Here is a 27,498-nt window from a genome sequence, read left to right as displayed (position 1 = left end):
CCCCCATCTCTCCAGTCCCCTCCTGCCTCTCTCTTCACGTAGTTGCAATTGGGCGGGCCTTTGATGTTAGAATAATATACTGATTCCTCGGGATTTAGCGATTCATAGTCTGACAGACACCTGTTTTAAGAAATGCGTCACGGGCACGATCCGCAACGGCAAACTAGATAAATCCGAGGAGGCGTGCGCGAGTAACTGCGTGGATCGGTTTTTGGACGCCAATATGACGGTTATTAAACATTTGGAGAGGATGAGGGGGAGTGCTTAGGAGAGTGAAAGGATGGAAGGGGGAGGGGATGGGGAAGGGGAGGGGGTAAAGGGGGAATGAAAGCGATGGGGAAGGGGAAGGGGGATGAGGTGGGAATTGGTGCTCATGTTCATCAATTGGAATTGGCATGAAATAGGAAGAGGAAGGGAGGTTTCGGGAATGGCGAAGTCGATGGATTGTACGATGATAGCTGTATTCATGTATAAAAAGGGTTTGGAGACTGGAGGGCAGGAAAGCGCTTGCCACTAGTAGAGTAAGAAAATAGCCAACATGCTACTATTCAAAATCCTACGACGTCTGTGTTCATTTCATGTAGCGTGAGTTTTGGTCCCTGGAACATACCAGTTCGCTAAAAACATCCAAAGATAGACGGGAATGGCTGCACGGCAATTGAGGTATGAAAGAAAGAGAATAGGGTCAAGTCTAAGTGAGTAACACTCTCCAACCTGAGGTCTAGAAGTGGGGAGGGGGAAATGTCTCGAATGTCACGAGAAAGAGAAGTGCTGTTGTTGAGGACACGAATTATAGGCGCAAGTTCTCAATCAAATAGACTAGTATGCAATAGACCATGGTTGGTATAATGTTTGGGTGCAAATTGGTCTGCAAACGCAAGTTAATAAGCGCGAGTTGAATGGAGTGGTTCGTCACAAGCTCAAGGAACAGCCCGAAAGTGAAGATGGCGACAATCTTTGGCGAGAGGAAAATAGCATGATCAAGTTCAAGTGAGTGTCCTATTTCTGGGATGTTTCTTCACTTACACTTCAAACTGTGTCTATTTCTGGTTGTATCTTGCTTGAGAAAGAGAGCGTCAAATTGGCGTCTGTGGCAGCAGTCAACGGAACCAGCCAAGTTGATTGCTATCGTATAATTGACCATATTTGGGTTCAATACTCGACGCAGGGTGTATGTTGGCACTGGGGACTAGCCTGCCACGAGGTCGAGGTCATGAAGCGGCGCAAGATGAGCACATCACAGATGTCAAGAAAAAGAACTAATTCGGGTTGGAAAGGAAGCACTCATGTGCATTTTTGATTTGGTATGTACCCTCATTTACGCCGTTAGAATGCAAAGTGACGAACGCTATTTGGCAGCCACAAAATGTCATAAGCTCCATATTGGTATCATTATTCCTAGCCCCAACCCGTTTTCCAAGACATACGTTTAGACAATTGCGAGCTTGGTGGCAGCGATGTCAAGAGCGTCAACATCTGGGGTAAGGCGGGCAAAGGCCTTCTTTGATCCATCAGGTCTAGTATATGTTAGAAAAGTTTATGGAAATTAAGGACGTTTGACCTACCTGATGAGGGTGTTGATCTTGATGGTATCAATGTCATAAAGCTTCTTCAAAGCCTCCTTGATTTGTCTCTTGTTGGCCTTGATATCGACAATGAAGACGAGAGTGTTGTTCTCCTCAATCTTCTTCATGGCACTCTCGGTGTTAAGAGGGTGGATGATAACCTTGTGCTCATCGAGACGGGGTTGGTGTGGAACCGACTTGCGTGGGTATTTTGGAGATCGGGAGAGTTGAAGGGTTTTTGGTCTGTGGAAGGTGGTCGACTTGCGAACCTTTCGAACCTTGTGGGAGTGGACCTGCAGAAATTATCAGCATCAGATTAAAGAAGTTCAGGAAGATAATCAACTTACACCCTTCAATGCAGACTTAGCAGCAGCGGAGGCTTGTTTGCCAGCCTTGCCTTTGGCGGCGGCACCTGTTATCACTTACGCATCAGCAATCGCTCTTGATGAACTCGCAATATCTGCTGCTGCTGGTGCGGATGTCTGCTCCCCACAATGTTGGCGCATCGCAATTATGAGTGATTGAAGTTTCGTTTCTCGAAAGATTGAAAGTCGAGTTCAAAATCGCATTGCGCCTCAATGGGGAGTATGAAGTTTCATTATGGAGTAAGCTGTACCTTTCTTTTGGTCCTTTGGTGGCATGTTGAAGGTGTTGTCGTCGGTGTCGTGGTTGGCGATGTTGGCGATGGGGAATAATTCAAAAATCTCTCGTAGAATTTTGTGTGGGAGCTTCGTTTTCGCTAGCGCCAGGGAAAAGTTTGTCACGTGCTGGCTTGACCCGCTCAATTTTCGGTTCTGGTTTCTATCAACAACCTCAAAATATGACTCTGTGTAAAAGATGGCAACAAAGAAAACGAAAAAGACGAAATTAAAGTCTTTGTCATCTGGAAGACCTCCGATTTCAAAATCAACTCGATCCATATCTAATAAAGCAACCAGGACCCTCATTAGAGCTCATCACACCTTGGAAAAGCAGAAAGCGCAAGCTATCAAGGACGGAGATCATGCGAAAGCTGAAGCAATCGCTAGGGAAATTGAATCCAAAGGTGGGTTGAAACGATATCAAGAGGCAAGTCTTCTCGGTCAGAGCAATGACAGAGGAGGAGATAGTTCTAGAGTTTTGATGGAGTGGTTGCAACCGACCGTCCAGGCTTTGAAAGAGCAAGCAGCCACCGAACCTCTTCGACTACTGGAAGTCGGAGCTCTGAGTCTCACCAACGCATGCTCGAAAAGCAAGCTTTTCAGCATTGAAAGAATCGATTTGAATAGCCAAGCCGACGGGATCAAGCAGCAAGATTTCATGGAGCGACCACTTCCCACATGCCAAGCGGAATATTTCGACATTGTCAGTTTGTCTCTCGTCCTCAATTACGTCCCGGATGCCATAGGCAAAGGTGCAATGTTGCTTCGCACTCTAAAATTCTTGAAGTCCAAGATGTACACGGAAGACTTGAAGGCGGTATTTCCTTGTCTGTTCCTGGTATTACCTTCACCCTGTGTTTTGAACTCACGGTATATGGACGAAAAGAAACTAGAGTCTATCATGATGGCTTTGGGATTTGTTCAGATCAAGAAGAAGCTTTCTAATAAGCTGGTTTACTATTTGTGGAAACTAGAGTCGCCGACAACGAATCGACAATTTGGGTTCAAGAAAGAGGAAATTCGCTCGGGAAAGGATAGGAATAACTTCTCTATCGTTCTGAAGTGAGCAAGCCCAACAAGCATTGGACAGACAAAACACGAGAACGAGCTTGGAGATAGTTTGTAACATGCGACGAATCCTCTTTTGAGCGACACAACTGCTCGGATTCTAAGGATAATCTGGCTCGCCTACACATCATATCAAACAAACCTTGGTTGAAGTTCAGTTGATAACCAGACCATTCCTCATTTCCAGGCCACTAGAGAACGGCCGACAACCAGCATAGAGACTCCCTCAATTCGAGGATTCCAGGAGAAGTATACCGGGGGACTATCTTTTGTTCCGATCACGGCAGAAGAGTTCTTGGTCGGGGGAAAAGTAGACTCGATCTAACGGCCCCTCAAATCAAGTGCTGAAAGAGGGTTGTCACACCGAAAGTTTTGATGTATCTGCTTGATATCAATACATGAGGGAGGGTGTCATGTGGTCACATCCACTCGAAATTCAATGCACTCAGTAAGCATAAGTGCGGCTGAAGCATAACAATGTATGCAAGCTTCCAGATGGCCAGTGATCTTTTAGCTGAATGGATTGTTAAAGACGCTTCATTAAGCACACTATCGCACTTTCAACCTGATACAGCGTTTCTTTCCCGTGGAAGTCTTCAGGCCTGCAAATTTTCAAGCCTCTTGAAATATCAGATTCGCCATAGATTCCATGCATATGGCTTGCATCGGTTTTGTGACACCCACCAAAACTCATGTATGTGGAACAGGGGCTATGGAAGAAAGTTTCTTGCGTCCCCGGTCTGGAGGTCTGTTTCGTCCGTGCAACAATTAACCTGCGGGGCTTGCTCGGTAAAGACCCATAATTCATGTCCAGAGAGTCTCGATTTAACTTCGAGGCGACGGCTTCAAAGCTAACGGAAGCAGCGAGATTGAATGTGAGAAAGCTTGGAGAGGAAAAAAGAAGCAGAATTATGGTTTATATCGAATTTAGTTGTGAATTTAATAGCTAAACATAAATTTAAAAAGATAATCAATTCTCCTCATCCATTTAATGCTTGTTGGTGGCGTCATCTCGTTCGATTACAAGCAGCATTGACCAATAGGGGTCAGAGCTACGATAAGAGCAAGTCAAGTGCAAGATGCAGACGGAAGCGGCAGCGGGACTATCATGAAATCCTCGTCATTTTCTCCTCTTCTTGTCCAGAATTTTCTCTGTCCTTTCTCAAGGGTGTTGCCATTTACTTTCATTGTCTCAATACTTAATTCTTGCTACTTTGTGAGCTATTCGCTGCGAACCTTAAGTTTCCGAAGATCACCACCCCACCCTAAGGCCCTGACGGAATAAAAAGAGTGTGGATGTGTAGGTGAATTATTTTGAGCGCAAGAGCTTCATTTGAGAAAAAATGACCGGCAAGCGGAACGCAAATCCAACAACGTGGGAAGATTATCAATATGGAACTCAGAACTCACATCGAAGTTCGATAAGCTCGGTTGGAGGTCGAAGTGTGCGGTTCAGTGAGGGCGAACATGGAGAGGATGGAGCTTCGAATCTTGATCCTTCGACAGCTAGGACTGGGAATGAGGACGGTCTGCGCAGACGGAGGTGGGATATACTAAGTGCTTTCGAAGTCGAACTATTTATACTAATTCCAGTCTCACAGGTCCTCGATGGCACTGCGTTTTAACGCCTTGACACATGTTGGAGGAGTAAACAGTATCGAGAATTTCGCACGAAGTTGGACCAGAGCAGCAGGATTCGCGGAAGTTGCACCGAACCGACCATCCTTCGTTGTTCGCGATGACCAAGGACCACTTGTACCGTCAGGTCTAATCTCAGAATATGGACGGCAGGATATCGAACAAGGACGGACCGACAGGTCTTTGATCAGGGAACATATCGCTGCGAGTGGAAGTCCAGAAAATGCTATTGAAGATGATAATGGAGCACCAGAGGAGACAGAACCGCTCATGCGAAAGGAATCGAATAGGACTAGGTTGGGAAGTGAGATGAACAGTATTGCGGGACGAGATTCGATATTTGCCATCGCACCACATCTCGCTACACCACTTGCAGGAAGTTATGGCGCATCGTATGGTACACTTCAGTCTACGCTTAGCCGAAGTTCCATGAACAGAGCTGGAGAATTATGGAGAGAACAAGAAGCAGCGCGGTTGGAAGGAGAGCGAGCGCCCATATTGGTGAAGGAAATCGAGCAAGATGGAAAGAAACTTTACGTTATTGCTGGGCAATCGACGCTCCCACAAACGATTTTCAACTCCACAAACGTCCTTATTGGTGTCGGATTACTGAGTCTGCCGATGGGCATGAAATACGCCGGTTGGGTTTGCGGATCGATTTTCCTATTCCTCGCTGCAGCAGTTACGGCTTACACAACTACCATTCTGGCAAAGTGTATGGATGCAGATCCACATGCCATTACCTTTGCAGATTTGGCTCTGATATCCTATGGACAAAAGGCACGAATTGCTACGAGCGTGTTGTTTGCGATGGAATTGCTAGCTGCTTGTGTTGCCTTGGTTGTCCTCTTTGGAGACACTCTTAATCTTCTTTTACCGGGATTTGGTGTCACTCAGTGGAAGATATTGTGTGGTTTGATTTTGATACCCCTGAATTTTGTTCCGTTGAGGCTTTTGAGCTTTAGCAGTGTACTTGGAATCTTCTCTTGCTTTTGCAGTAAGTATTACCCGTCTCAATTCTTCAAACTCCAATGGCCACTGTCTTTGCATTGGGCGCGGTTGTAAGTTCCCTCAAGCTGACTTGAAATAGTCGTCCTCATCGTCTTCGTTGACGGCTTAATTAAGCCACATTACCCAGGCTCACTCCGAGAGCCAGCAGCAACATACCTCTTCCCCAACAACTGGCTCACTCTACCTCTCTCATTCGGTCTACTCATGTCACCATGGGGAGGCCACTCTGTATTCCCAGATATCTACAGAGACATGCGGCATCCCCATAAATTCCGACAAGCCGTAAAAGTCACATTCGGCTTCACCGTAAGCCCCCCTCCTTCCCCAACCCCATCCTCCCTAACACCCCCCAGTACTCCCTCGACTTCCTAATCGCCATCATCGGCCTCCTCATGTTCGGCGACCGCGTCATGAACGAAGTAACCGGCAACATCCTCGACTCCCCCGGCTACCCACGCACCCTCTCCATCCTCCTCTGCATCTTCATCGCCATCATCCCCCTCACCAAAGTCCCCCTCAACGCCCGTCCCATCGTTTCCACAATCGAAACCCTCACCGGTCTCGGCCCTGAAACCGTCTCCGACACTCCCGTCCTCACCGGCATGTCCGGCTACACCCGTGGCATCCTCCGCGTCCTCATCCGTATTTTCGTCATCCTCATGTTCGTCCTAGTCGCTATCCTCTTCCCGGCGTTCGATAGTATCATGGCTTTCATGGGGAGTACCCTGTGTTTTACTATTTGCGTTATCCTACCTCTACTCTTTTACTTGAAGATCTTTGGGAAGGAGGTAAGCACCCGCGAGAGGTGGCTTGCGTATTTTTTGATCACCGTTTCGTCGGTTCTCGCGTCCGTGGGAACGGTGTTTGCGTTTTTGCCGAAGAGTTTGATTGGTGCGGAATAAGTTTTCTGGTGCTGAGAAAAAGTGTGTTGGGTGTTGAATGATGCTCGTCTGGGGTGGGGGGATGAATGACGTGAAATGCATTCTCGTTATGAGAATGTTGTTTATTGGGAGGTCGTTGTATATTGCATATTTTGCGAGGTAGCATTAAGCATGGGATTGGGTTTTTTGCTTCATAGCTTCGCGGGGTTGGTATATGTATGCATGCGTGTGTTGGGTGTTAAGTACATAATATCATAGTATCATATAAGATTTTTAGTAATAATTTGGTATTTGATAGTGTGGTTTCGAATTACGAGTCTGTGTGTATTTATTCTCAACATTGAAAAGACTCATTGCCCGAATATCTCCCTGCTCGTAGGTAATGGAATGCCATTTCTCATTACTATTCAGAATCTACAACTTCCGTCTGTTCTTTTTTGATCATCGCTAGAATAGGATGTTCTTCTGCTCACTCGATTTTTCTTCCAACGGTAACTAGAAACTTGAGAGGAAACCCCCTACGATCCATAGCTTATTCGAAATAAGCTCTTAGTCCCTTCATTAAGCGTAAATTTCGAAGACCATAGTCTTATGTTTACAATGTGTGTTGAAAGTTATCTAGTTATGTAGAACTCAGGGATCCGTTTATAGTATTAATGAATACTATAAGAACACAATAAGTCATTAAACAATGTCTTGGATTTCGTGGTTATTTCATTTTCTTCTATTATAATATTTTGTAAACGGTGATGTGTTATTGAGAGTAGAAATTAACAACGACATTGTCTACCTCTCACTAATTATGAATTACTAGATGTATCGTTGTCAAAAGTCAAGACTTCTGTAGAAATCTTTTTAAGTTTAGAGAGATTACTATGTTGAAGTATATAAGATATGTTATATCAGTAAAAGAGGTGAGTCTGTAGAATTTCCTCTTTCTCTTCCTAATTATTGAACAATTTTTCTTATTGGACATTCTTGCTAGTGCCTAAATATCTCATTCCATAAAAGTCCTAGGTTGTGAATCAAAATCTTTGATTAGTTCTATTGTTCCAAACAAGCTTTTTTCTAGATATGATAGGTCGTCAATGCACACAATTCTTCTACAACACAGATATGTGTTCAAACATAGTAGAATGATGAAAAATGTTCCTCGAGTGTGAATCTCGCTTGTTCACGAGAGAATGTTAGCAACGGAATTACCTACTCCGCTGTTTCGAGAATTCTCCGTATCGTGATAGTTATCGTGGTATTTTGACGACATAGGAAACAAGCAGTAGTAAGTTATCATCTGAACCGAAATGAAATAATATATTTGATTCGCCCAGCAATTCCACCACTCCACCCCCATCCGCATCAGCAATGAGCTCAAATAAGCGCATCCTGACCCATCACTATTCACTCGTACATTCTCTAGACCATCCTCTCTAAGTGTGGAGGTGTGGGGTAAACAACCCTCCCACCCTACTCGTCCCCTCGTACTCCGCATGCATGTAATATAGGCGAACCGGGGTTCGATATCCGAGATTCTGGGTCCTTGGTGTTTACCCAGGTTTTAGCAATATCCGATGCTCTTGGGACGTTTCTTGTAAGAGAGGGTTTGAGTTGGTTGACGTAAATATCGGACTTGTGATGTAGTGATGTGCGAAAGGTGCTGGATGTCGGTGATTTGAGGTCTTGGAGGGGAAGATGGGGTTGAGGTATATAATGAGAGGGTTGGGGAGGGAAGTGATGGTTATTGTTCATCTAGAAAGATAAGATTGGGAAAATAAGGAATATGCGTATCTCTTCAGTTCTTCTCGGTGCTGCTCTCGCAAGCAATGTTTTATCGGAAAGTACGAAGATCTCATCTCCTTCAAAAGTCCATACTAACACCTCCAGCATCTCCCCTAGGACTCCGTCTCGGAATGCTCCTCTACCCAGGCTACCAAGCCCTCGACGCCTGGGGTCCTCTCGACTTCCTCAACATCCTCTCCTTCCGTACGCAGCTAAACCTCACCATCATCTCCCCCGACGGCCTCCCCGTTCCTATCAGGACCTCAAATCCAGCCTTCACCCGCTCCAACTCCACCGTCGACGAAGTCGTCCTCGCCACGCACAGTTTCGCCAACGCTCCACCTCTCGACGTCCTCTTCGTCCCAGGGGGAGTGGGAAACCGTGATGTAGCTGCCATACAATCTAGCATCGACTTTGTAAGAGCGACTTACCCGTCACTGCAATATCTCATCACAGTCTGTACCGGCGCTGGCATAGCGGCTCGTGCAGGTGTCCTAGACGGACGTAACGCCACGACGAACAAACGTGCCTTTTACGAGATGGCGAACCATGGACCGCGAACCTGGTGGCATTCCAAGGCTCGCTGGGTGGTAGATGGGAATGTCTGGAGTTCTTCAGGCGTGAGTGCGGGTATGGATGTTACTCTTGCTTGGATCCAACACGTTTGGGGAGCAACCACGGCGGAGGACCTGGCGGTGGGCGCGGAGTACGATTGGCATCGTGATCCAAGCTGGGATCCCTTTTTCGGGCATTATAATATCTCGGATGTTGTTAATGGCGTTACGATGGCTCCGAGTGCGCCTACGCCTACGCCGACACCCAACATTGCGAAGCCTAGGCCATTTGTGAGATAGAGTATCTGATGTCTTGAAATATTCCAGTCAAGGACTGCAGATATCTGTAAATCCTCGTGGACATGTTTCTCCTGCTTGTACGCAAAGAGTCGAGATCTCGATGAGAGAGATGGCATGTATATAGACAACAGTCTTTTTGCCATGATTTCTAAGACTTGTGAGCTAGGAAGTACCAAAGAATCTATAGGCTTGGAATATGCTTGAATAAAGGAAACAATTGAAAACCTGTGGACTTATGCATCTCAAATCCACGTTACCAACCAGAATGCTACCAGACTCCCAAAGGCGGTACCTTCAAATACCTACCGAGTAGTTCCTATCCTCTTCATGATTCAATGGCACCTTGTAGGCTCTTCATAATTCAATAGCATTTTGTACGCTCAAAAGAACAAGATTGAACTGAACATTGCGTCCGTCGCGTAGGCAGGAAACGTGTCGGGTATACATGCCACGTTGCTTGATGAATACAAAGTCAGCAATGATCTCTCAATTAATAGAAAATATGCTTTTCATGAGGTAGGTGTCAATCATTGTATGAGGTACGCTTATTGAAAATGATGTATTGCCCAAAGTGTGTTGATGGATTAGGGCTTGTACTCTATGTTGAAGGCGGCGGGGTGTGTGTAGAATCACGCAGGGTGTCTTGATCGGGATATAAAAATTCTGGTGACGACTAGAAGCATCGAGAAGAAAGCCAGATTTAGGAATACATCACAAATATAATAGCGACTACGAAAATAACAACAACATCACAATTGCGATTTCCACCACAGTATATTCAATCTCTACATAGACAACTCTAAATACCAAAGTATCAAACGCGCAATCTCAAAAATCAACCATTCTACCCCTCCAAAACACTACCCCGCCAACCTCCAAACCCTCACATCCTCACAACCCACACCTCCAAAATGGCAGACCCAAACCTCTCCTCCCTCCTAAAATGGTCCGTCGAGCACTCCTCAGCAACCACAAACGACCCATCGGCCCCTCCCCCCAAATCCTCCCTCACACCCGAAGCCCTCTCCGCCCTCTTCGGCGGCCCCTCAGACGCAGACCTCATGGTCGAATCCATGACAGCCATCACCTCGCCCGAGATCAGTCTTGACAACAAACTCATCGCCTTCGACAACTTCGAACAACTCATCGAGAACCTGGATAACGCGAACAATTTAAGTCCCCTGGGGTTGTGGACGCCGCTGCTGGCGTGTCTGGGGGACGAGAGTAGTGAGATGCGCATGATGGCGGCGTGGTGTGTGGGCACGGCGGTGCAGAATAATGAGAAGAGCCAGGAGAGGTTGTTGGCGATGGGTGGGGTGCCGGCATTGGTTAAGGTGGCGGTGGATGAGGGGGAGGAGAGTCAGACGAGGAGGAAGGCGGTTTATGCGGTTAGTAGTGCGGTGAGGAATTTTCAGGCTGCGATGGATGTGCTTGTTGAGGAGTTGAAACAGAAGGAGGAGTGGGGGGAGTTGGGGAGTGTGGATGCGGCGGATATGGATGCTGTTGATGGGGTTATTGGGAGGTTGAGGGAAGAGGCGAAGGGGAAGGGGAAGGGGAAGGGGGAGACGTAGAGCTGGGAGAGTTTATGATTGAGAAATTAGAAAGGGGGAATTAGTTGGCTGCATTGGGCTGGCGTTTAGGTTTTGTAGAGATATACATGGTGGCTGCTTCATCTTATAGCAGAGCAAAAGCGTCTTGCAATAGAGAGGATCATATCAGATGTAAACAAGATTTACGACTGAAATACAAATTTTCTCATTAACCCTCACAAGCATTAATGTGATTTATACCTTTTCAAATATCAGTTAAGATAGCAAACATCTCTTCTGATATTATTAACTAGTGAAATATTTTTATAGAATGTACAAGGAATTAACTCTAGCAGAGTCGACTCGGCATGGCATTAAGCTACTTATAACATACAAGACCCAATAAGATATACACCACATACATCTACAATCACAAACCTATCACATCACTTCCACGAAACTCAGAACTTTAGTAAACCCACACTACCATTCCAAATTCCCTTCCACAAATCAAGCGGTCATCTCCTTCACCATTCTCATTCCAATACCTATATTCTCATCCCCTCATCCCCACATCCCCATATCACATCCAACAAACCCAGCTTTAAAAAAAAGGCAAAATCCCCTTCTCATCTCCACCCCCACCACAATCTTCTCAAATATTACAAACTCCTCCAATCTACCATCCATTCTCCGTATTTACTTCCACCTCCCTACATTCCCCTATCCAACGCATCTTTCTTCCCCACACCTCTACCATATACTACAACCCATACCCATCAAATAAAACAAAACCACTCCCAAAGCAGTATCACGTATCTTTGTCCTCCTCAACTACACTGTACACTACAGGAGCTTTCTTATTCGTAATTAATATTCTGGTGTCTAGATTACGATATTACTCTTTCTCGCACCGAAAATCCTCAGCGAGAGTAGAGCTAAGTAGAGGTAAGCATAGATTGGGGTGGTCTATTATTAATTGGAATATAAGTGACACACATCATGGAAGTAAGCACTACCATATTTGAGGGTAGGGTGGGATCTTGAGCTTATAGTTTATGCTTTTATTACAGAGGCTTTCTGCATCCGCTTACAGGCATGAAAATTAGAACTAAGAGTAGAATCTGTAAGATATAAAGCTTAATGTGCTATGCCACTTGTTTCAATATTCCAGCTTGCGAAGCCTACGCTATCAAATTCTTGAGTTTTTGTAAGAACTGGGAATCTATCCATAAAAACATAGAATAGCCTACCCTTTTCCCTTTGATCAGTGTCAATTACCATCTACCCTCACCCATTACTCCCTTCATTACTCCCACCCTCCTCAATCCCCTCACGAAATCTCAACCCCCTCAAAACTCCCCACCAAAACCTGTCCCTCCTTTTCTTCCACACTCAAACCCGCATTCCCCTCCCTAACAACCACATAAGCCCTCACGCCTACACTCTTCGCAGCCCGAACCTCCTTAACACTATCACTAAAAAACACCCATCCCCCCACCTCCACCCCACACTCCTCTACAATCCGTCTATAACTCGCCCCCTCAGTCTTCGCCCCCGCATTAAGCGTATCATACCACCCCTTCACCCAGCCCCTCAAATCCCCTTCAGTCGTATGTTCAAACAGCAATTTCTGCGCTTCTACAGAGCCGGAGCTGTAGATGACTACCTTTTTTCCAGCAGCGTTCCAGCGCTTGAGGGCGGGAAGGACGTCAGGGAAGAGAGGACAGGCGAGTTCGCCGGTGGCGTAGCCGCGGCGGAAGAGGTAGCCTTGGAGGGATTTGAGAGCGGGGAGTTTGGTGTCGGAGGCGGTTAGGGCGCGGATGTGGGATTCGAGGGTTGAAGGGGAGGTGGCATGTTCGGGGTCGAAGGCGGCGCGGTAGGGGAGGAAGGTTGGGGTGTCCCATTCTTCACGGAGGACTGTGGGGAGGATGGAGAGGGTGTAGGGAAACTGTGGAGGGTGTTAGCTTGTTATTAACAGGATGTAGAGAAGAGAGGATGAGGAATGAGATGTGAGAGTAAGGTTGGGCTTTTTGGATGTGATAACTTAGTATTAGGATGAAAACAACTGGATTATGAGTTTTTACTTGTAAAGATATCGTAGAAATCGATATGGAAGACAGTAAGCAGTAATATTACAAGAACAATACACGTCGGGTGTGTTTCTGAGATTAGTGATGCAGGAAAAAGAATAATGTGAGCTGAATTGACATGAAGTTTAGAAAGAGCTGTTGGAATTGGGTGAATTCAGCAATGGTAGAAAAGTGAAGTATTCTTGTACGTTCCCAAGGTTTGTGCTGGTTATGCTGGAATTGGCAATGTAAAGAGAAAAGGGATGTGAGACCATGGATTGAAGGAATTGACTTTAAGCTATGTTTGCACATGAATGGAAACTGTGATAGATTTAAGAGCAAACTACTTTGAACAGCACGCGTAACGCATTTAGCAAGATTTCATATAAGACGTCAAGCAATGATATTGATAAAACAAATACGTATAATTTTACTAAATTTGAAAGTCTTAACACAAATAGCTAACAATAAGTGAAAACGTTGTGTTTTACGACTGGCGTCTGCTTGAGGTTGTCATTCATTATCGGCCCTTCAGTACTTTCTAACGAGTACACTATTGATCTTACACTCGAATAGGACCAACTGATATCAAGGTCGCCAAAAGACTTTAAAGTGGAGATCTCGATAAGGAGATCATGCTAGTACTTGTGTGTGTTTTCCTAGCACTACGGTGACTTTTACTTTATAGTTGTGTAAAGTCAGTTGACCGAAGATCCGTAGTCATGTTTACCAGTACTTCGGATTGTCAAATCCAATCGTTCAAGTTATGATAGTATATAGTGAAAGATCTCGAAAGAAGCTTGATCAGCTAACATTTTCAAAGCAAAATGAGAAAGGAGCTAGACTAAGCACTAGCATATCAGCTACTCGAGAACAGAACCGAAATCGGAAACCAATAGGCTTAACCGCATTGAAACATCCTATGAATTGTTTAGCTTCTCGGAGATGCCTCAGATGCGTGAGCTTTTTCGAGCACATGATCTCTCAGAAAAAGCCATCAACCAGCTGGGTTCCACGAAGTACACTGTAACTCCAGTAACCGATATCACATCACAACAACGGTCCCTAAAAGGTAGCACACTAATGCCCTCGTACCAGGTGGCAAAACCTTTACCGAGCCCTTTCTGAGAACTGATACCGTCCCAACTATCACATCTCCCCTCTTTAAATGACAGAAAATTACCCCTCCTCGTGGCAGTAAAACATGTAACCACTTGGCACAAATCTTCCCCGCAATCCCAACCCAACCTATCACCATGCACAACAGCCCTCAGACACACTACAGAGTCTGTGTGGCTTCGTGCATAGCAACGAGATACGTTGGTTGGATGCCAGGTAAACAAAGTTGGCGGGTATGGCAGCACTTGTGCAGGACCTGCTGACTGACCCCTCTATGCCGTGTTGAGCTGCGATGCATTTGAGCTGGTGAAAAGATGGTGTGCTGACTGCTTTTGAAGGATGAACGAGATCGGAGTTGTTTCGCAAATATTGAAAATCTCTGCCGAGTACTGTGATGAAGTTGAGATTGCGACTTGCAATTGGTTCAGCACGAATGAGACGGCAGATAATGAAAATATCGTCGGATCCTTTGATCTAAGCTGAAATCGCGTGGAGCGAAATTGCAGAAGCCTTGGACTTCACTCCAAATCGCATTCGATGAGATACTCCTTGATGTATTGTGATTGCGACTTGCAATTGGTGCGGCACGATTTGATATCGCGAGGAGTGAAAATGTCGTCGAATCCTCGAATCAAGCTTGACCCGCGCACGAGTAGAAATGCTTCTACATCTCCGGCCTAGACTTCACTGGAAGTCGCAGAGGATGAAAATCTCTACCGAATTCTGTGATCGGATCGAGATTGCGACTTGCAATCAATCCAGCCGAGATTGTAGGGCATGAACATATCGTTGCATACTCAGATCAAGCTAGAAAGATATACTCGAGATTTCACTCGAAATCAACAACCCCACACCCCAAACCCCTTCTATCAAACCGGCCCGCACCGCACACCGCGCACCGGTCCTCTCCCCACCAAATAACCTCACCCCAAACCAAAAAACCAAAAATAAGGAAAAACATTCCAACTCACCAAAACATCCTTAACAAAACTAATCGGACAAACAGTTCCCTCTACCAATCGTTAGTCAGATGTACTAACCCAATACGTGTATATGCGACTCACCAATATCCAAAATCACCCCCTCAACATCCGAGATCTCAACTTTAGATTTATCCATCTCCTCTATCTTTCCCTTCTTTCCTTGAATGAAAAATCTCTTCCCTTCTTCACCGTCTTCCCAACCTTGCACTGTTTTTCGCTCTTATCGCGGTTGTTCTAGTCGTCCAAATCAGCGGTGAAGATGAAGAGATTTTTTTACACTCCTGGGTTGGGCGGTTTAGTGTGTGGGTTTCGGTAAGGCGTGCGGGCCAAAACGGCTAGTTTCCGTGGTGCATGTATGCAAGATTTCGTGTGGGCAGGATCTGAGGGCGTGTATGCGGTTCGGGCTGGTGGGTGGATTTCGCGGAAGATTTTTTTGTGGTGGATAGGGAATTTCGAGTTTGGGTTGTAGGAGGTGGAGATGTTTTGATGTGTGTTGTGTTGTGTTGTTGTTGATTGTAAAGATTGAAGGTTAAAAACTGAAGCGAAGACTAGAAACGTACCGCGAAGCGACATCCAAACCTCCCGTTATACCCAAAAATCTAACCACCAATTCCATCTCCTTTCCCCAAACAAACTCGCCACACAAAATCCCACCCACAACCCAATACCGAAAATCAAATTCAAAATTCTAGTTTCCTAATCCAGCACTCACCAACTCACAGACCTCCTTCCCTCCCGCCTCAAACCCACCTTCTTCAAGATCTCGCAGCACTCCACTTACCCGCATTTCCATCCCATCTCCCTACCGACTTTTGCAAATCCTGCGACTTCACCGCTTGTCTAATCTCCGAATGCAATAGTATGTTTTTATTATTGAAAGCATGTGGTTGGGGGAAAGGAAAAATAATAGTGCCGACACGATGCTTGAGACAAGACGCTACTTGGAAAATGCGAGAGAGCTTTATGTTGACACGTGTAAGTAGGTAAGCTCATACAGTACTGTACGACACATTTTATATTATTAGTAGAAATAGGACATCGTGTTTCGTACGTAAGAACCCTTAAGGAATAGAACCTACAGTAAATATAATTCCGTTTATATACGGATTGTTTATTTACATTATATCTAATTGATTACCTCATTATACATCTAATCGTCTACGAAAACAGAACTTGTACGAAAGTAAAAAAATCGAAGTACGAAGAGCTACTAAGTCTAAGTTATCAAGATCAATATAGCTTCTAATCGTCTATTCTGTCTTCAGCTACAGGATGTTATAATACTAAGCCAGTCTTCTTTTCTTGAGTTTGTATAGACAATTAGAGTATTATTCCGAATTGAGAATAGATACTCCATCTCTACCGAGCGAGCGATCATCGGCATCCAACTCCCGACCTCTTTATCAGATCGACAAGACCATCAACCTTATCCTCACACTCCAATCATGCAACCATAACCTTATCACCCGGTATATCCCTAACTCTTTGTTAGAGGTTAATTCTTTATCTCAAAACCTACCTCACCTCACTTATCTCAGACCATCAATCCACATCTATTCTCGTGAAGAGGGGTTGATAAGTAACAAAGGCCTACAATGACATCCCCATCCAGGCCCAGGCTAAGCTTCACTCGTTTCAAACCACCTTAACCACAACCGCAGGCCATTCCAGCCCACGAGCAAGATAAGGCTCACCGCATACGTTTCAAACAAAGCATCTCCCTTCCTTACCTTACTCCTTACATGAATTCGTGGCACCCCACCATTCATTGGCAATCCGCATTTCTTTATCCGCTTGTGCTCGTGGGTAAAAGCCGGGTATACTTTACCCGCATGCGGTAATCAGATCTGATATAGCACGCAGGAGTTGTGTTACAAAGGAAGCGTTAATTGCGTGCAAGAAAACATGCCATGATGGCGGTTATGGTGACTGTCGTGTCGTGATTCTAATTAATAATTGTCATATCAGAAGTGGCCAGATAAATCGTCGTCATTCGAAATCGCGTGCTCGAGCTTGACCTCGGTGCAAGTCACGATGTCTAGTGGGGTCAAGACAAATCACCACGACTTACGTGTAAAGTGGTTGCGTGCGAGTAATGCGATGACGAGACCTCTTAAACTATAATTCGACGAGATTTTGAATTTCCATTGGTAGGAAATGGGGACGTCGTCAAGAGCGAATGGCGAAATTGCCGAAACAAGCGGAAGATAATGGGAGGCCGGTTTCAAGATGTGCGACTGATGATGAGGAGACCTTGGTACGGAGGTAAGGTCACACGATGAGATGTTGAGATTCTGCTGGTTTCTATGGAGTATGTGTCTGGATGTAGGAGTGACTTGCTTTGGTATGTGACAGATGGGATTTCACGATGCTTTGTTACTAGCAGATTCTATGAGGTGGTGGTGGGAAATGATACTCGCTCAAGGCTTGGTCGAAGCTGAATGGACGAATTTGCAGGTGACCGCTGACGTTCATTTTGTTTGGGCGAAAGCGGTTCGTTCGGATGGGTGACGGTGGTCGGTGGTGACCTCGTGGTCTGCCTGGATGCGATGGAAACTAGGGAGATTTGGAAAGAGGCGTCAATGTGTTTTGTCGTACGGATTGTGATACTTGTGGAATTGATGATCTGTCTCTGTTTCTGTAAGGTGGCCTTTGGGTCTTTGTTGATGTTGACTTGTTGACATCAACGTCTTCCTCTGGCTGTACACAGAGCAACTGGCAAAGTAAACAAATTAATGCACCTCTCACCGTGCTCAATCTTATCGTGCATCTTTCCAATGAGAATCTGCCGTATCGTGCCTTTCGAATGGCCCACCTCTCTACCTTAGCAGTCCCTTTTCCCACGATAGTGGCATGCGTGGCAGTCTTCTACTGCACCGACAGGCGTGGATTCGACATTCCAGATCTCTTCCAAAGCCTTTCACACCTTTCATGGAGCTTTATCCACCGGCCAACTTTGGACGACCAGGCTATCCAGCCAAGCCCATTCTGGATTGGTATGATGCAAGCTCCTCAAAGCAGCCAAGCGTGCCCTCTTCTCTCAGCATCTCCTGAACTTGTGCATCAAAGGACGGGCTGGTTCGAGGCACAAGAGGCACCACGCACGAAGCGGCCGTGATGCATGCAGCTGCAGCAGTATGCATTAGTTGTGCCTACCAATCATTGCCACTCCAAGGCCCATACAGAAACTGATGGAAGGATGACGAGCGGGAAAGCAGCGAGACAGCGCTTTCGCCTCTGTCGCCCAGTTTCAGCTGCGGCTCACGTGAATGGTCGTTGACCAGATATTTCCCCACAATAACGGTGCAGCAAGTTTATCCGGAATGAGAACGAGTCGCTGCTTTGTCTGTCGATGCTGGACGGTGACTGGATTGGCCGTGGTGAATAGTTGCGTGCTGCACTCGAGGGCGGTCAAGCGTGGACCCTTTGATTTGTGTTGCCATCTGAAGCGGGCGAGACGTCGAGCAGACAGACAGCGCTTTCTTTGGCCTTCTTTCCCCCAGACTGCCTCTGCCACACACCTGGCATTGGGCGCACTTCGCTCGCAGCCGAAGCCCGCTCCAAATAGCGTCGAATCGACCCACTTCCCAGTCTCCTGGCGTGACTGGACTGGTGGAAAGGCGCGACCCACTAGCCTCGAACTAGAATCCTAAGCGATCCACTGGCCCTGGGACTGACAGCCAGTCAGCTTGGCTCAGACCCACTTTTCGCTCTCGCTGGCTGCTGTCTGTTGACTCTGTCTTCCTGCCTTCCTCTGCTGCTCTCCTGCCCTTCTTCCTCCACATCTATCCACCATCTCATCTACTCTACACCGCTGCGCATGGTTAAGACTGGCCACAATCTATCGTCGTTCGCAGTTTCTTTCCTTCCTCCTCTTCTCTCCTCCTCCCTCGTTACCTTATTCTTCACCATCACCTAATCACCATACCTTCACCACCTCGAATCTCGAATCTCACCTCGCCGTACACGGGATCCATTGCTCCTGTTGACGTCTGAACGCCCGTCGTCACCCCATCTTGATTCAGGACAGTTGCTCACAGCAACAACCTTCAACCACATTCCTCAACCAACAATCACCTCCAGAGCCGTGCAACAGCTTCGCAGATCATAATCAACCGACATCCGTCGATTATCTTGGTCGCTTCATCCCTCCTTTGCTCGAGACTCGACCGCCCACCGACTGCTCCGCTACCGCTCCACTCGTGGTACAGCTCCTACGGCCGGCAAGATTCGTTCTACCATCATACCGGATAAGGCAAGACGAAGAGCAAGCTCTTCGACTTCCTCTTCCACGTCCCCAAAACCAACAACATATGATTTCCAATTACCCATCCGAGACTGTCTCTAGATAGACTGACTCCTACACTTGAAACACTGTCATCGTCAAGATTACAGCCTCGGATATTTCCCGCAAGGTCACCCAAGCTATCGACCGTCAACCACCACTTCCTGCCTACCATCACCACGTCACGATAATCCATCGACTCATCTCAATTGACTCTGTCAACTGTGTTAATTCGAACCCTTGATCGACTCGTCCTCGTCGATCTCCAGCATACACCTCTTCTCCGAGGCGTACGCTCAGAATACATTCGCTCCAATTCTACTCCGACTTCCATGTCACTTTAACGATTTCGAACCTTTCCTTAACGGACCCTCCAGTCCCTTGTCACCAATTTACGACCACTCTACTACACATCTCTTTTGTCTGCGATTCGAATACCCATCAATGAGCCTCTGACCTTTTCACTACGACCAGTACCGTTCCGGAGTTTGAACATTATCAATTTTCATCGGTTGGGATACATTTTATATAGCGTTGCCTGTTTGTTTATTCGCCTTATCCTTCCCCACCATCGGTTTGGCACCTTTGACACCACCCCGCCAGCCTTCAACCATTTCGAGCCCTGCTCGCTGTGCCAACAACTTTGTTTAGAGGAGACAAAAGCATTTCCCGCTGTATTGCTCAATCACAAGTCCAAGGGCACAAAAACATTTCGGTTGTACAACTACTACGTCGTTTGGTTTGCAAATATTTACTTAATCTTACCTCCTCGGATTCGAGGACTCGTCACATCACACTCACCCAACTCCACACCACAACCGTCGAAATGGAATGTTTAAGAGACAGATTCTACGATGGAGTCGTCCTGAATGGACGTTTCGAGACCATCTCTCCTCTCAACCATGGCTCTTTCGGTATGGTCTTTATGGCCAAGGATTTGACCAATGGCGAATTGGTTGCCATCAAATGCTTGACCAAGAAGTCTGCCAACTACGATATGGACATTTCTTTTGCTATCGATGAGCAATCGGAAGAATTGGCCTGCCACGCTCGTCTAGGAAGCCACCCCAACATTGTCAACATGATCACCTCCTTCGAAACCGAGGCCCACATCTACATTGTCCTCGAGTTCTGCTCCCGAGGTGATTTGTATGAGGCAATCCGTACCGGTACCGGACCTCTCGAGACCGAGCGTGTTCGTCAATTCATGCTTCAACTGATCGATGCTGTTGCCTACATTCACTCCAAGGGCATGTACCACCGAGACATCAAACCAGAGAACATCTTCCTGACCCAAGCCGGCGAGATGAAGCTTGGTGACTTTGGTTTGGCTACATCTGAAGAGTGGACGTATGAGACCACCGTTGGCAGTGATCGTTACATGTCCCCAGAACAATACGACTCAGCTGGTGCCGGATACTCTCCAGCTCATGCTGACATCTGGGCCATTGGAATCTGCCTTCTGAACATCTTGTTCTCGCGCAACCCATTCACCGTCCCAACCGAGTCTGATCCTCTTTTCTTGGATTTCACTCGTGACAAGCAATCACTTTTCGATGTCTTTCCAACCATGTCACAAGATACCTACGAGGTTATCGCACAATGTATGAGTTTGGATCCGCGCAAGCGATCCCTTGCTGCTGCACGCGAAGCACTTGAGCGTGTTGTCAGCTTTACTACGTTCGATGAGAGTTTGGATGACTTTGACTCTGCTACACGTGCTGTTCCCAGCGCCAACAGAGAGCCACTTCGTACTCCTTCTATCCAAAGTCCACAAATGGATACTGGGTCTTTCCCTTGGGCCAAAGCCTTGCACGCCAGCCCACCTCAACAATTCCGTCAACTCTCCGCCATCATGGACGACGAGAGTCTCTACGACACCGAAGATTTGTTCGAGTCGTCCGAAGACAGCAACAAAGATTGGTTCTCGGTGGGCGAACAAACTCCATCACTGGCTTCCGTCCTCAACTCTTCTCTTGGTGCTTCGATGAAGTCGATGGCCATCAGACGCCCAGCCAAGGCCGGACCACCACGTGCCAACCCGACTACCGTCTCCGGATCTCTGCCAATCAGCATGTCCAAGCCAAAGCCTCTTCCATCGATGTCTTCCATCTTTGGTAAGAAGAATGACATGGTATCCAAGAGCTGGAGTGACCTTTGGGATGAGGATGAAGAGGAAGAAGAAGTTGAGCAGCAAATCAAAGCTCGTCAAATGGCCAACGCAAGAACCTGGAGCCATGAGAGCAAGACCGATGATGATACGATTACTCGAGCACCTTTAGAGCCTAAAAGCTCTTCATTTGTAAATATTGCCAAGTCTGTATCATCTGCAGACATCGATGGAGATATTGTTGCGGATGGTTTTTTCTTTCACGAAGCCCCACGCAAATCTGTTTCTCCCATCACACCCGCACGATATTCACCACCATCTAAACGTACCACTTTCGATAAGTGGGCCGCGCTCGGGGAGCGTCGTCGTGCGAATACATCTGAATCGGAGAGATCTCCTGATTTATGGAAGAGACAGAAGAACGTTGGATTAGGCTTCACTGGGTTTGGAGCGGGAGTTTGGGATAATAAAGTTCATACTACACCAATCAAGGAGTACAATACACCGATTAAAGACAAGGGACATGGTTGTCCTTGGGTCAAGGATCGGGGAGATAGGGTCCGAGATAGGCCACACCGGAAAGCTGTTGGACCTCTCGGTGATTTAGAATGGGTTGGAGGTTTCACCGACCTTCACTTGTAGTTTTCTGGCAAAAAGCCTGCTCTGATTTTCTTTTTCTTTTGTTTTCCGCCTTGTTTTTTCTACACCCTCTCTACGACACAACACACCACCACCACCGATCATCAAACCTTGTTATAAAGGGAAAACATCAACTACTCAACAATTGTTCAGATTATTATTTCATCATGGATGATTTTGTTGGTTTTTTTATCAAGATATTTTTCTCAGCTTAGCACAAGAATTGATTGGGATTGGGGGATATCAAGAGGAGAGAGTTATTAAGTAGGAATGATTAGGTGGAGGGTAAGGGGAAAGGGGATGGATCATGTTTGATGTTGGGGAACTCGCTTTTCTGTGGTTTTAGATAGTACTCTCCTCTTATGGGAGAGTGATTTGATAATTACAGAGAATTACCCATTTTAAATTATGACTGCTGTATGTGATTTGACCTGAATATGCTGACTTTTTCTCATTTAGTGGCGGCGATATGGGGCTGTACTATCCTGGGGCCGTTTTCATTCTTCCAACACACCTTGACTGTTCCAACAGATATGCCAATGTAGCTACTAGTTTGCAGGAAGGACATAACTGTTCACCATAAGATCTCAGGGTCGACTGTTACTTGAATATCTGATTTGTGTCAGATCATCGAGCACTACACACCTTGGTGTTTGGATATTACCACACAGACAGACCATCCATGAGAAGTTGAATAGATAACAAAGTGGGGGTATGATCAGGTAGGTTATAATTTGTTCGCTCGCTAAGGGGTAAGTAAGTTTGGGTCTTCTTATTGCCTGCTTGCTTTCTCTATCTGATATGTTATGATGATGGGTTTTGTATTCTTGCTTCCTTGATCGTTGGAGGAAGCGAGCGAGGTTTAGGTCTTGGACGGGGTTTGGCTGTGATGGGATGGGATGGGGTTGGGGGAGGTGGATGGATGGTGAATGGCCTTTGGAAATTGGTGGAATGAGATTTTGATGGGACATCCGCGCTCCGGTTTTTTTATGTCATGGTAGGTACGATTGACGGCACTTGGAGGTGGGTGGCGTGCTGATGGGCGGGGATGATATGATATCTAGTTTTAACAACGAAAGATTGGATATATATCTCAGAGATGGGATTACTCGTTGAAAAGACGGTCGCTTTTAAGCGTTCCAAAACACGCTTTTATTTTTTTATAATGATGGGGATTGTGGTTGTATGAATATATTTGATGTCGTGACGGGCTCGAGGTAGGTAAATTCCCCGCCTCACTCCAACATCGTGTTGTATGATTCGTTCGCTTGCGAATTGTGAAGACCAGAAGTTGGACGACATGTCAGACTGTCTGCCTTCCCCTGCCTATTATTCTCCATACGAATTTGTTTGTTATGCTAAGACGTTTGTTTATTTGCATTGCGTGACTACTGTGATAGTAAGAGCGAGATCTCGGTGGGGGAGGCGTTCAACGGTTCGAACTTAGGGTCTTGTGAGGACGTCCTTAGGTGGGAATAGGGCGAGGAGGGTGAGATGAAAGAGCATATTAGTGAGAAAGTGGTGTTTGGAAAAGATACGACTGGTGCCGAAGTTGCGGAAAGGTTCAGAGATGGGATTCAGGGACGATGTTGTAAGTCTGCCCCGATTTCTCCAACGTACCGTATGCTATCAACATCCCATATCTTCAGTAAACATAGACATCTTTGCGCTCTGTACTTTGCTTTCTTTTCACTCTCTAGAATATGTAATCTGTATTTCAAAGGAGAAGCTATTGGTGCCTCGTTTTCGTTTTGAATGTGTGTGTTAACTTCTTACGTAACTCACTTATTGCATCGAATCCTACAATCACCTGTGGTATTAATTGAAAATCTCAAACTTCCGTCTGCCCTCTCTTAACACTTATTTTCTCCTCGAAGGTTGCAATCCCTGCTATTTCAATCTTCTCGCTCTGAAAACATCTTGTCTTTCTTTAATACCATCACAATATTCCCTTCTCTAGCTACCAAAGTCATCTCAAATTAACACCCCCAACAGTTCTAATCACAGGCGTCTCTCCAAACTCTCTGGGCACCCAACTCGCCCATATTCTCGCGAACCACGCACCCTCGCACATCCTCCTCGCTTCTCGCACACCATCGAATCTCCAGGAAGTCAAAAACACCATCCTATCCCAACACCCGCACCTCTCCATCCAAACCTTCATCCTCGATCTCTCGTCCCTCTCCAGCGTCCGTACCGCAGCGTCAGAAATCATCGAGTACCTGAAAAAGAAACGAACGGGCATTGATGTCATGTTTAACAACGCGGGGATTAACATCTCAACCCGCCATCTCAGCCCCGAAGGCCACGAACTCCAATTCGCCACAAACGTCCTCGGCCCATACCTGCTCACCAAACTCCTCCTCCCCTTCCTAACCACTTCCTCTTCTCCATACCAAACAAGGGTCGTGAATACATCATCAGAAGCTCATCGTATTTCGCCAATTCGGTTCAGTGATTTACGTCAGGAACCAGGACGGTTCTGGGATGTACCGCTGGAGGAAATGCCGAGGAAAGGGTTACCGGAGGGGATGCTGAGGGGAAGAGATGGGAGGGATGGTGGAGCGGTTGTTGATGGGGGGTATGAAGGGAATGTTGGTTATGGGATGAGCAAGACGGGGAATATTTTGCATGTGCTGAGGTTGAGGGGGATGGGTGTTGGGGCGTGGAGTGTGAATCCGGGGAGTTCGTATCCCCTGATTCTCCTTTTTTTCCTCCTTACTTTCTTGGGGTTTGGGAGACGAAACGAGATGATATGGTGGGGATAAGTGGGATATGCTAATGAAAGAATTAGATATCCTAACGAACCTCCCCCGCGACCTAGACGCTCAGACAAGAGAAAGTCTAAACCAGATTCAAGACTGGAAAACTCTAGACGAAGGAGTCTCGACTTTGTTGGTTGCTGCTTTGAACCCTAGTTTAAACCGTGAGACCATATTTTCTATTTCCTGACCCGTCTCCTTCATCTTTCACCATTTCCTCGACTTATCCTCTTCCACTCAGTTGTAGCATATATGCTTGGTAAGTTGTGCAAGGGCTTATGATTTCTAGATCCGCGAAAAGGAGATGTGTATCTAGATGATTGTCGGATCCGCAGACCGGCGAAGTGGGCGGTTGATGAGGGGGCGGCCGGGAGGTTGTGGGGGGTTTGTGAGGGGTTGTGTGAGGGCGGGGGGATGGGGAAGGGCAACGGGGTGGGGAGTAAACTTTGAAATATCTTGGGATGAGGGAGGTCTTTCACGGGTTTCAATATTTTCATGGGATCTAGGTCGGACGGTTGGTAGTTTGAGATAATCTGATTTCGGGATTGGGTATTTAGGTTGGGGTATACATACTCATGAGAAAACCTTGTGATTCTGTATTTGAAAAATGTTTTGGGATTATTGTTTTTTGTGAACCTTCTTAGAGGGTAAGAAGTGCTATTTGAGTGGGTAAGCAGGTAAGCGGGGAAAGAATATATTGAGAGGTTAAAGAAGGTCAGTAAGTAGAGCTTGTACGAGCTAATATATACGCGAATAGTGTGGAATTGAGCCGACGGGAGATTACATGTGATTGCAGGTTAACAATTTTTATATAGGTAGGCGAGTCTGTTTCATTCGAGGGTAGATATATCTTTCTGCCCAACCTTTGGAGTTTGGGTTTAGCTTTCTGTTCGTACCGGCAAATGCACAATTACTTTGGGAAGATAAGATATGCTCGTAAGTGTGGGTTTGATCATCGAAGGACGCTGCTGAGTTTTAGTCATTTTTATGAATTGTCACCTTGAGATGCGCGACGGAGTAATGAGTAGTTTCGAGGAAGAGTTGTGAGAAAAAGAAGGAATCGGTGGTACCTAAAATGGTTGCTTTTCTAAAGTTACATTCACAGCCCTCATATGTACAAAACTCTCTTCTGCGGATCTACTCATATATACATCGGACCACCACGCTATCTCAATTGCCCTATATACACAATGCCCGCTTCTCACACTACCAGGCTACTCGATTCTCCATATGTACAATCACTCATCACTTTATACCACACCCGATCACCTAACATACCTAACACAAACAAGGCAAATGGATCGTCTGGTAATTACTACACGTCTTCCCACTCGGCGTATCACTCCCCGTTTGCAAGAATAAATCATAATATCCACTTGCGGCGTTAGCGCAGACTAGGAAATTAAGTTCTGTTTACTTATCAGCATGTTTCACTTGATCAAACTCTTTTCACAACTTCTCCTTCCTCTAAAATTCGCAGCGGAATAAGAATGGAAAATATGGGTAATGAATACGCACGTCGTCCATAACTACTCCCCGTCCCCGTAATAATCGTATCCCCCTCCAACGCCCACGCCGTCGTCGTAGCGGTCGGTCCGAAAGAAAGGGGCTTGAAGGATCTGGAATTCGTGCCGATGTTGAGGTATTGAGATGTATTCGTGGATTGGATTGTAGAGCCGATGTTACTGTCCCATCATATAGATGTTAGCATATCACATTCTCTTGCACAAACCAGAGATTTCAAATTGGAGAAGAGGATGAAGAAGGGGATGGAAGAGGGTAAAGAGAAAAGAGAAAGGGAGAAAGTGCACGTACAAATATTCAGAAGTCTTCTCAGGACCCATAACAGGCACGCTTTTATTACTGGGCAACGCTTGGAGATAGAGATGGAATATCGGACTCTGAACGCCCCGGAGTTGATATGGTTTTAGTCGAGGGAGGAGTTCGTGCGTGGGATGTGCTGTTATTGATGTGGTCAGGGCGAGGAGGATGGGGGCGAGGATGTGCATTTTGGTTGTTGGGCGGAGGATTGAGGAGGACGGGAGGTTGAGGGGAGGAGAGGAGGTGTATTAAAAGAAAAGAGAAAGAGAAGTGAAGAAGTATAGAGGAAATACTAAAGGACAAAAGAGGAGAGGTGAAGAAGTCATGGGATATATCCCAAAACCCTTCTCTCCAACCGGATGGTCTGCCGTTGAGGCTGAATCTGGAAGAGTTCAGGCGGGGATCTGGTACCTTGTGCTTGTGTCTTTGGGAACATGGATGTATTTCGTGTTCTAAACATTTGGAACCTCAAAGTAAATAGAATATGATTTCGAATACAAATCCGATTCATCCCTTGAACTTTCTTATAGACGGAAAATCGCAAAGAATAACACCTACATTCTGAATGTACCCGATTCTCCCAAGCGAGAATAGGTTCTGAGCGCAAGTATGCAGACTCGTAGAGTGATAGTGAGAGAATGTGTTCAAGCAGAAAATGGAAGAGGGGTTATTGAGTTTCGATGTCTGAAGTGCATGAAGCTTGTGGTAGCGACGTATCGTGAGATGTGGGATAATTTGGCAGAT

At 46.2% G+C, this 27,498-nt stretch overlaps 9 protein-coding genes across 9 annotated transcripts; 6 read left to right on the top strand and 3 right to left on the bottom strand.

The window, feature by feature from the left end:
• Nucleotides 1–1,429: 1,429 nt before the first annotated feature.
• GLAREA_01072 (Ribosomal proteins S24e, L23 and L15e) lies at nucleotides 1,430–2,206 on the bottom strand (the record flags this gene model as incomplete). Its single annotated transcript, XM_008085830.1, has 4 exons — nucleotides 1,430–1,517; nucleotides 1,566–1,858; nucleotides 1,913–1,977; nucleotides 2,182–2,206. 4 exons carry the CDS (start codon nucleotides 2,204–2,206, stop codon nucleotides 1,430–1,432), a joined length of 471 nt encoding a protein of 156 aa, XP_008084021.1.
• Nucleotides 2,207–2,402: 196 nt separating this feature from the next.
• On the top strand, nucleotides 2,403–3,272 carry GLAREA_01071 (uncharacterized protein; the record flags this gene model as incomplete). Its single annotated transcript, XM_008085829.1, has 1 exon — nucleotides 2,403–3,272. One exon carries the CDS (start codon nucleotides 2,403–2,405, stop codon nucleotides 3,270–3,272), a length of 870 nt encoding a protein of 289 aa, XP_008084020.1.
• Nucleotides 3,273–4,617: 1,345 nt separating this feature from the next.
• Nucleotides 4,618–6,825, top strand: GLAREA_01070 (uncharacterized protein; the record flags this gene model as incomplete). The annotated part of the gene is made up of 4 exons (XM_008085828.1): nucleotides 4,618–4,817; nucleotides 4,876–5,909; nucleotides 6,003–6,229; nucleotides 6,277–6,825. 4 exons carry the CDS (start codon nucleotides 4,618–4,620, stop codon nucleotides 6,823–6,825), a joined length of 2,010 nt encoding a protein of 669 aa, XP_008084019.1.
• A 1,756-nt stretch (nucleotides 6,826–8,581) lies between these two features.
• On the top strand, nucleotides 8,582–9,434 carry GLAREA_01069 (Class I glutamine amidotransferase-like protein; the record flags this gene model as incomplete). Its single annotated transcript, XM_008085827.1, has 2 exons — nucleotides 8,582–8,639; nucleotides 8,686–9,434. The coding sequence occupies 2 exons, from the start codon at nucleotides 8,582–8,584 to the stop codon at nucleotides 9,432–9,434; spliced, it is 807 nt and encodes a 268-aa protein (XP_008084018.1).
• A 911-nt stretch (nucleotides 9,435–10,345) lies between these two features.
• Nucleotides 10,346–11,005, top strand: GLAREA_01068 (ARM repeat-containing protein; the record flags this gene model as incomplete). Its single annotated transcript, XM_008085826.1, has 1 exon — nucleotides 10,346–11,005. One exon carries the CDS (start codon nucleotides 10,346–10,348, stop codon nucleotides 11,003–11,005), a length of 660 nt encoding a protein of 219 aa, XP_008084017.1.
• Nucleotides 11,006–12,296: 1,291 nt separating this feature from the next.
• Nucleotides 12,297–13,310, bottom strand: GLAREA_01067 (HAD-like protein; the record flags this gene model as incomplete). Its single annotated transcript, XM_008085825.1, has 2 exons — nucleotides 12,297–12,914; nucleotides 13,245–13,310. The coding sequence occupies 2 exons, from the start codon at nucleotides 13,308–13,310 to the stop codon at nucleotides 12,297–12,299; spliced, it is 684 nt and encodes a 227-aa protein (XP_008084016.1).
• A 7,037-nt stretch (nucleotides 13,311–20,347) lies between these two features.
• On the top strand, nucleotides 20,348–22,754 carry GLAREA_01066 (Protein kinase-like (PK-like); the record flags this gene model as incomplete). The annotated part of the gene is made up of 2 exons (XM_008085824.1): nucleotides 20,348–22,170; nucleotides 22,631–22,754. The coding sequence occupies 2 exons, from the start codon at nucleotides 20,348–20,350 to the stop codon at nucleotides 22,752–22,754; spliced, it is 1,947 nt and encodes a 648-aa protein (XP_008084015.1).
• Nucleotides 22,755–23,665: 911 nt separating this feature from the next.
• Nucleotides 23,666–24,939, top strand: GLAREA_01065 (NAD(P)-binding Rossmann-fold containing protein; the record flags this gene model as incomplete). Its single annotated transcript, XM_008085823.1, has 2 exons — nucleotides 23,666–23,762; nucleotides 24,167–24,939. 2 exons carry the CDS (start codon nucleotides 23,666–23,668, stop codon nucleotides 24,937–24,939), a joined length of 870 nt encoding a protein of 289 aa, XP_008084014.1.
• Nucleotides 24,940–26,371: 1,432 nt separating this feature from the next.
• GLAREA_01064 (uncharacterized protein) lies at nucleotides 26,372–26,942 on the bottom strand (the record flags this gene model as incomplete). Its single annotated transcript, XM_008085822.1, has 2 exons — nucleotides 26,372–26,618; nucleotides 26,749–26,942. The coding sequence occupies 2 exons, from the start codon at nucleotides 26,940–26,942 to the stop codon at nucleotides 26,372–26,374; spliced, it is 441 nt and encodes a 146-aa protein (XP_008084013.1).
• Nucleotides 26,943–27,498: the final 556 nt, after the last annotated feature.

This window comes from Glarea lozoyensis (assembly GCF_000409485.1).
Source record: "Glarea lozoyensis ATCC 20868 chromosome Unknown GLAREA3, whole genome shotgun sequence".
NCBI lineage: Eukaryota > Fungi > Ascomycota > Leotiomycetes > Helotiales > Helotiaceae > Glarea > Glarea lozoyensis.
The sequence above is the reverse complement of the archived record's forward strand: the minus strand, read 5'-3'. Positions and strand labels throughout refer to the sequence as shown.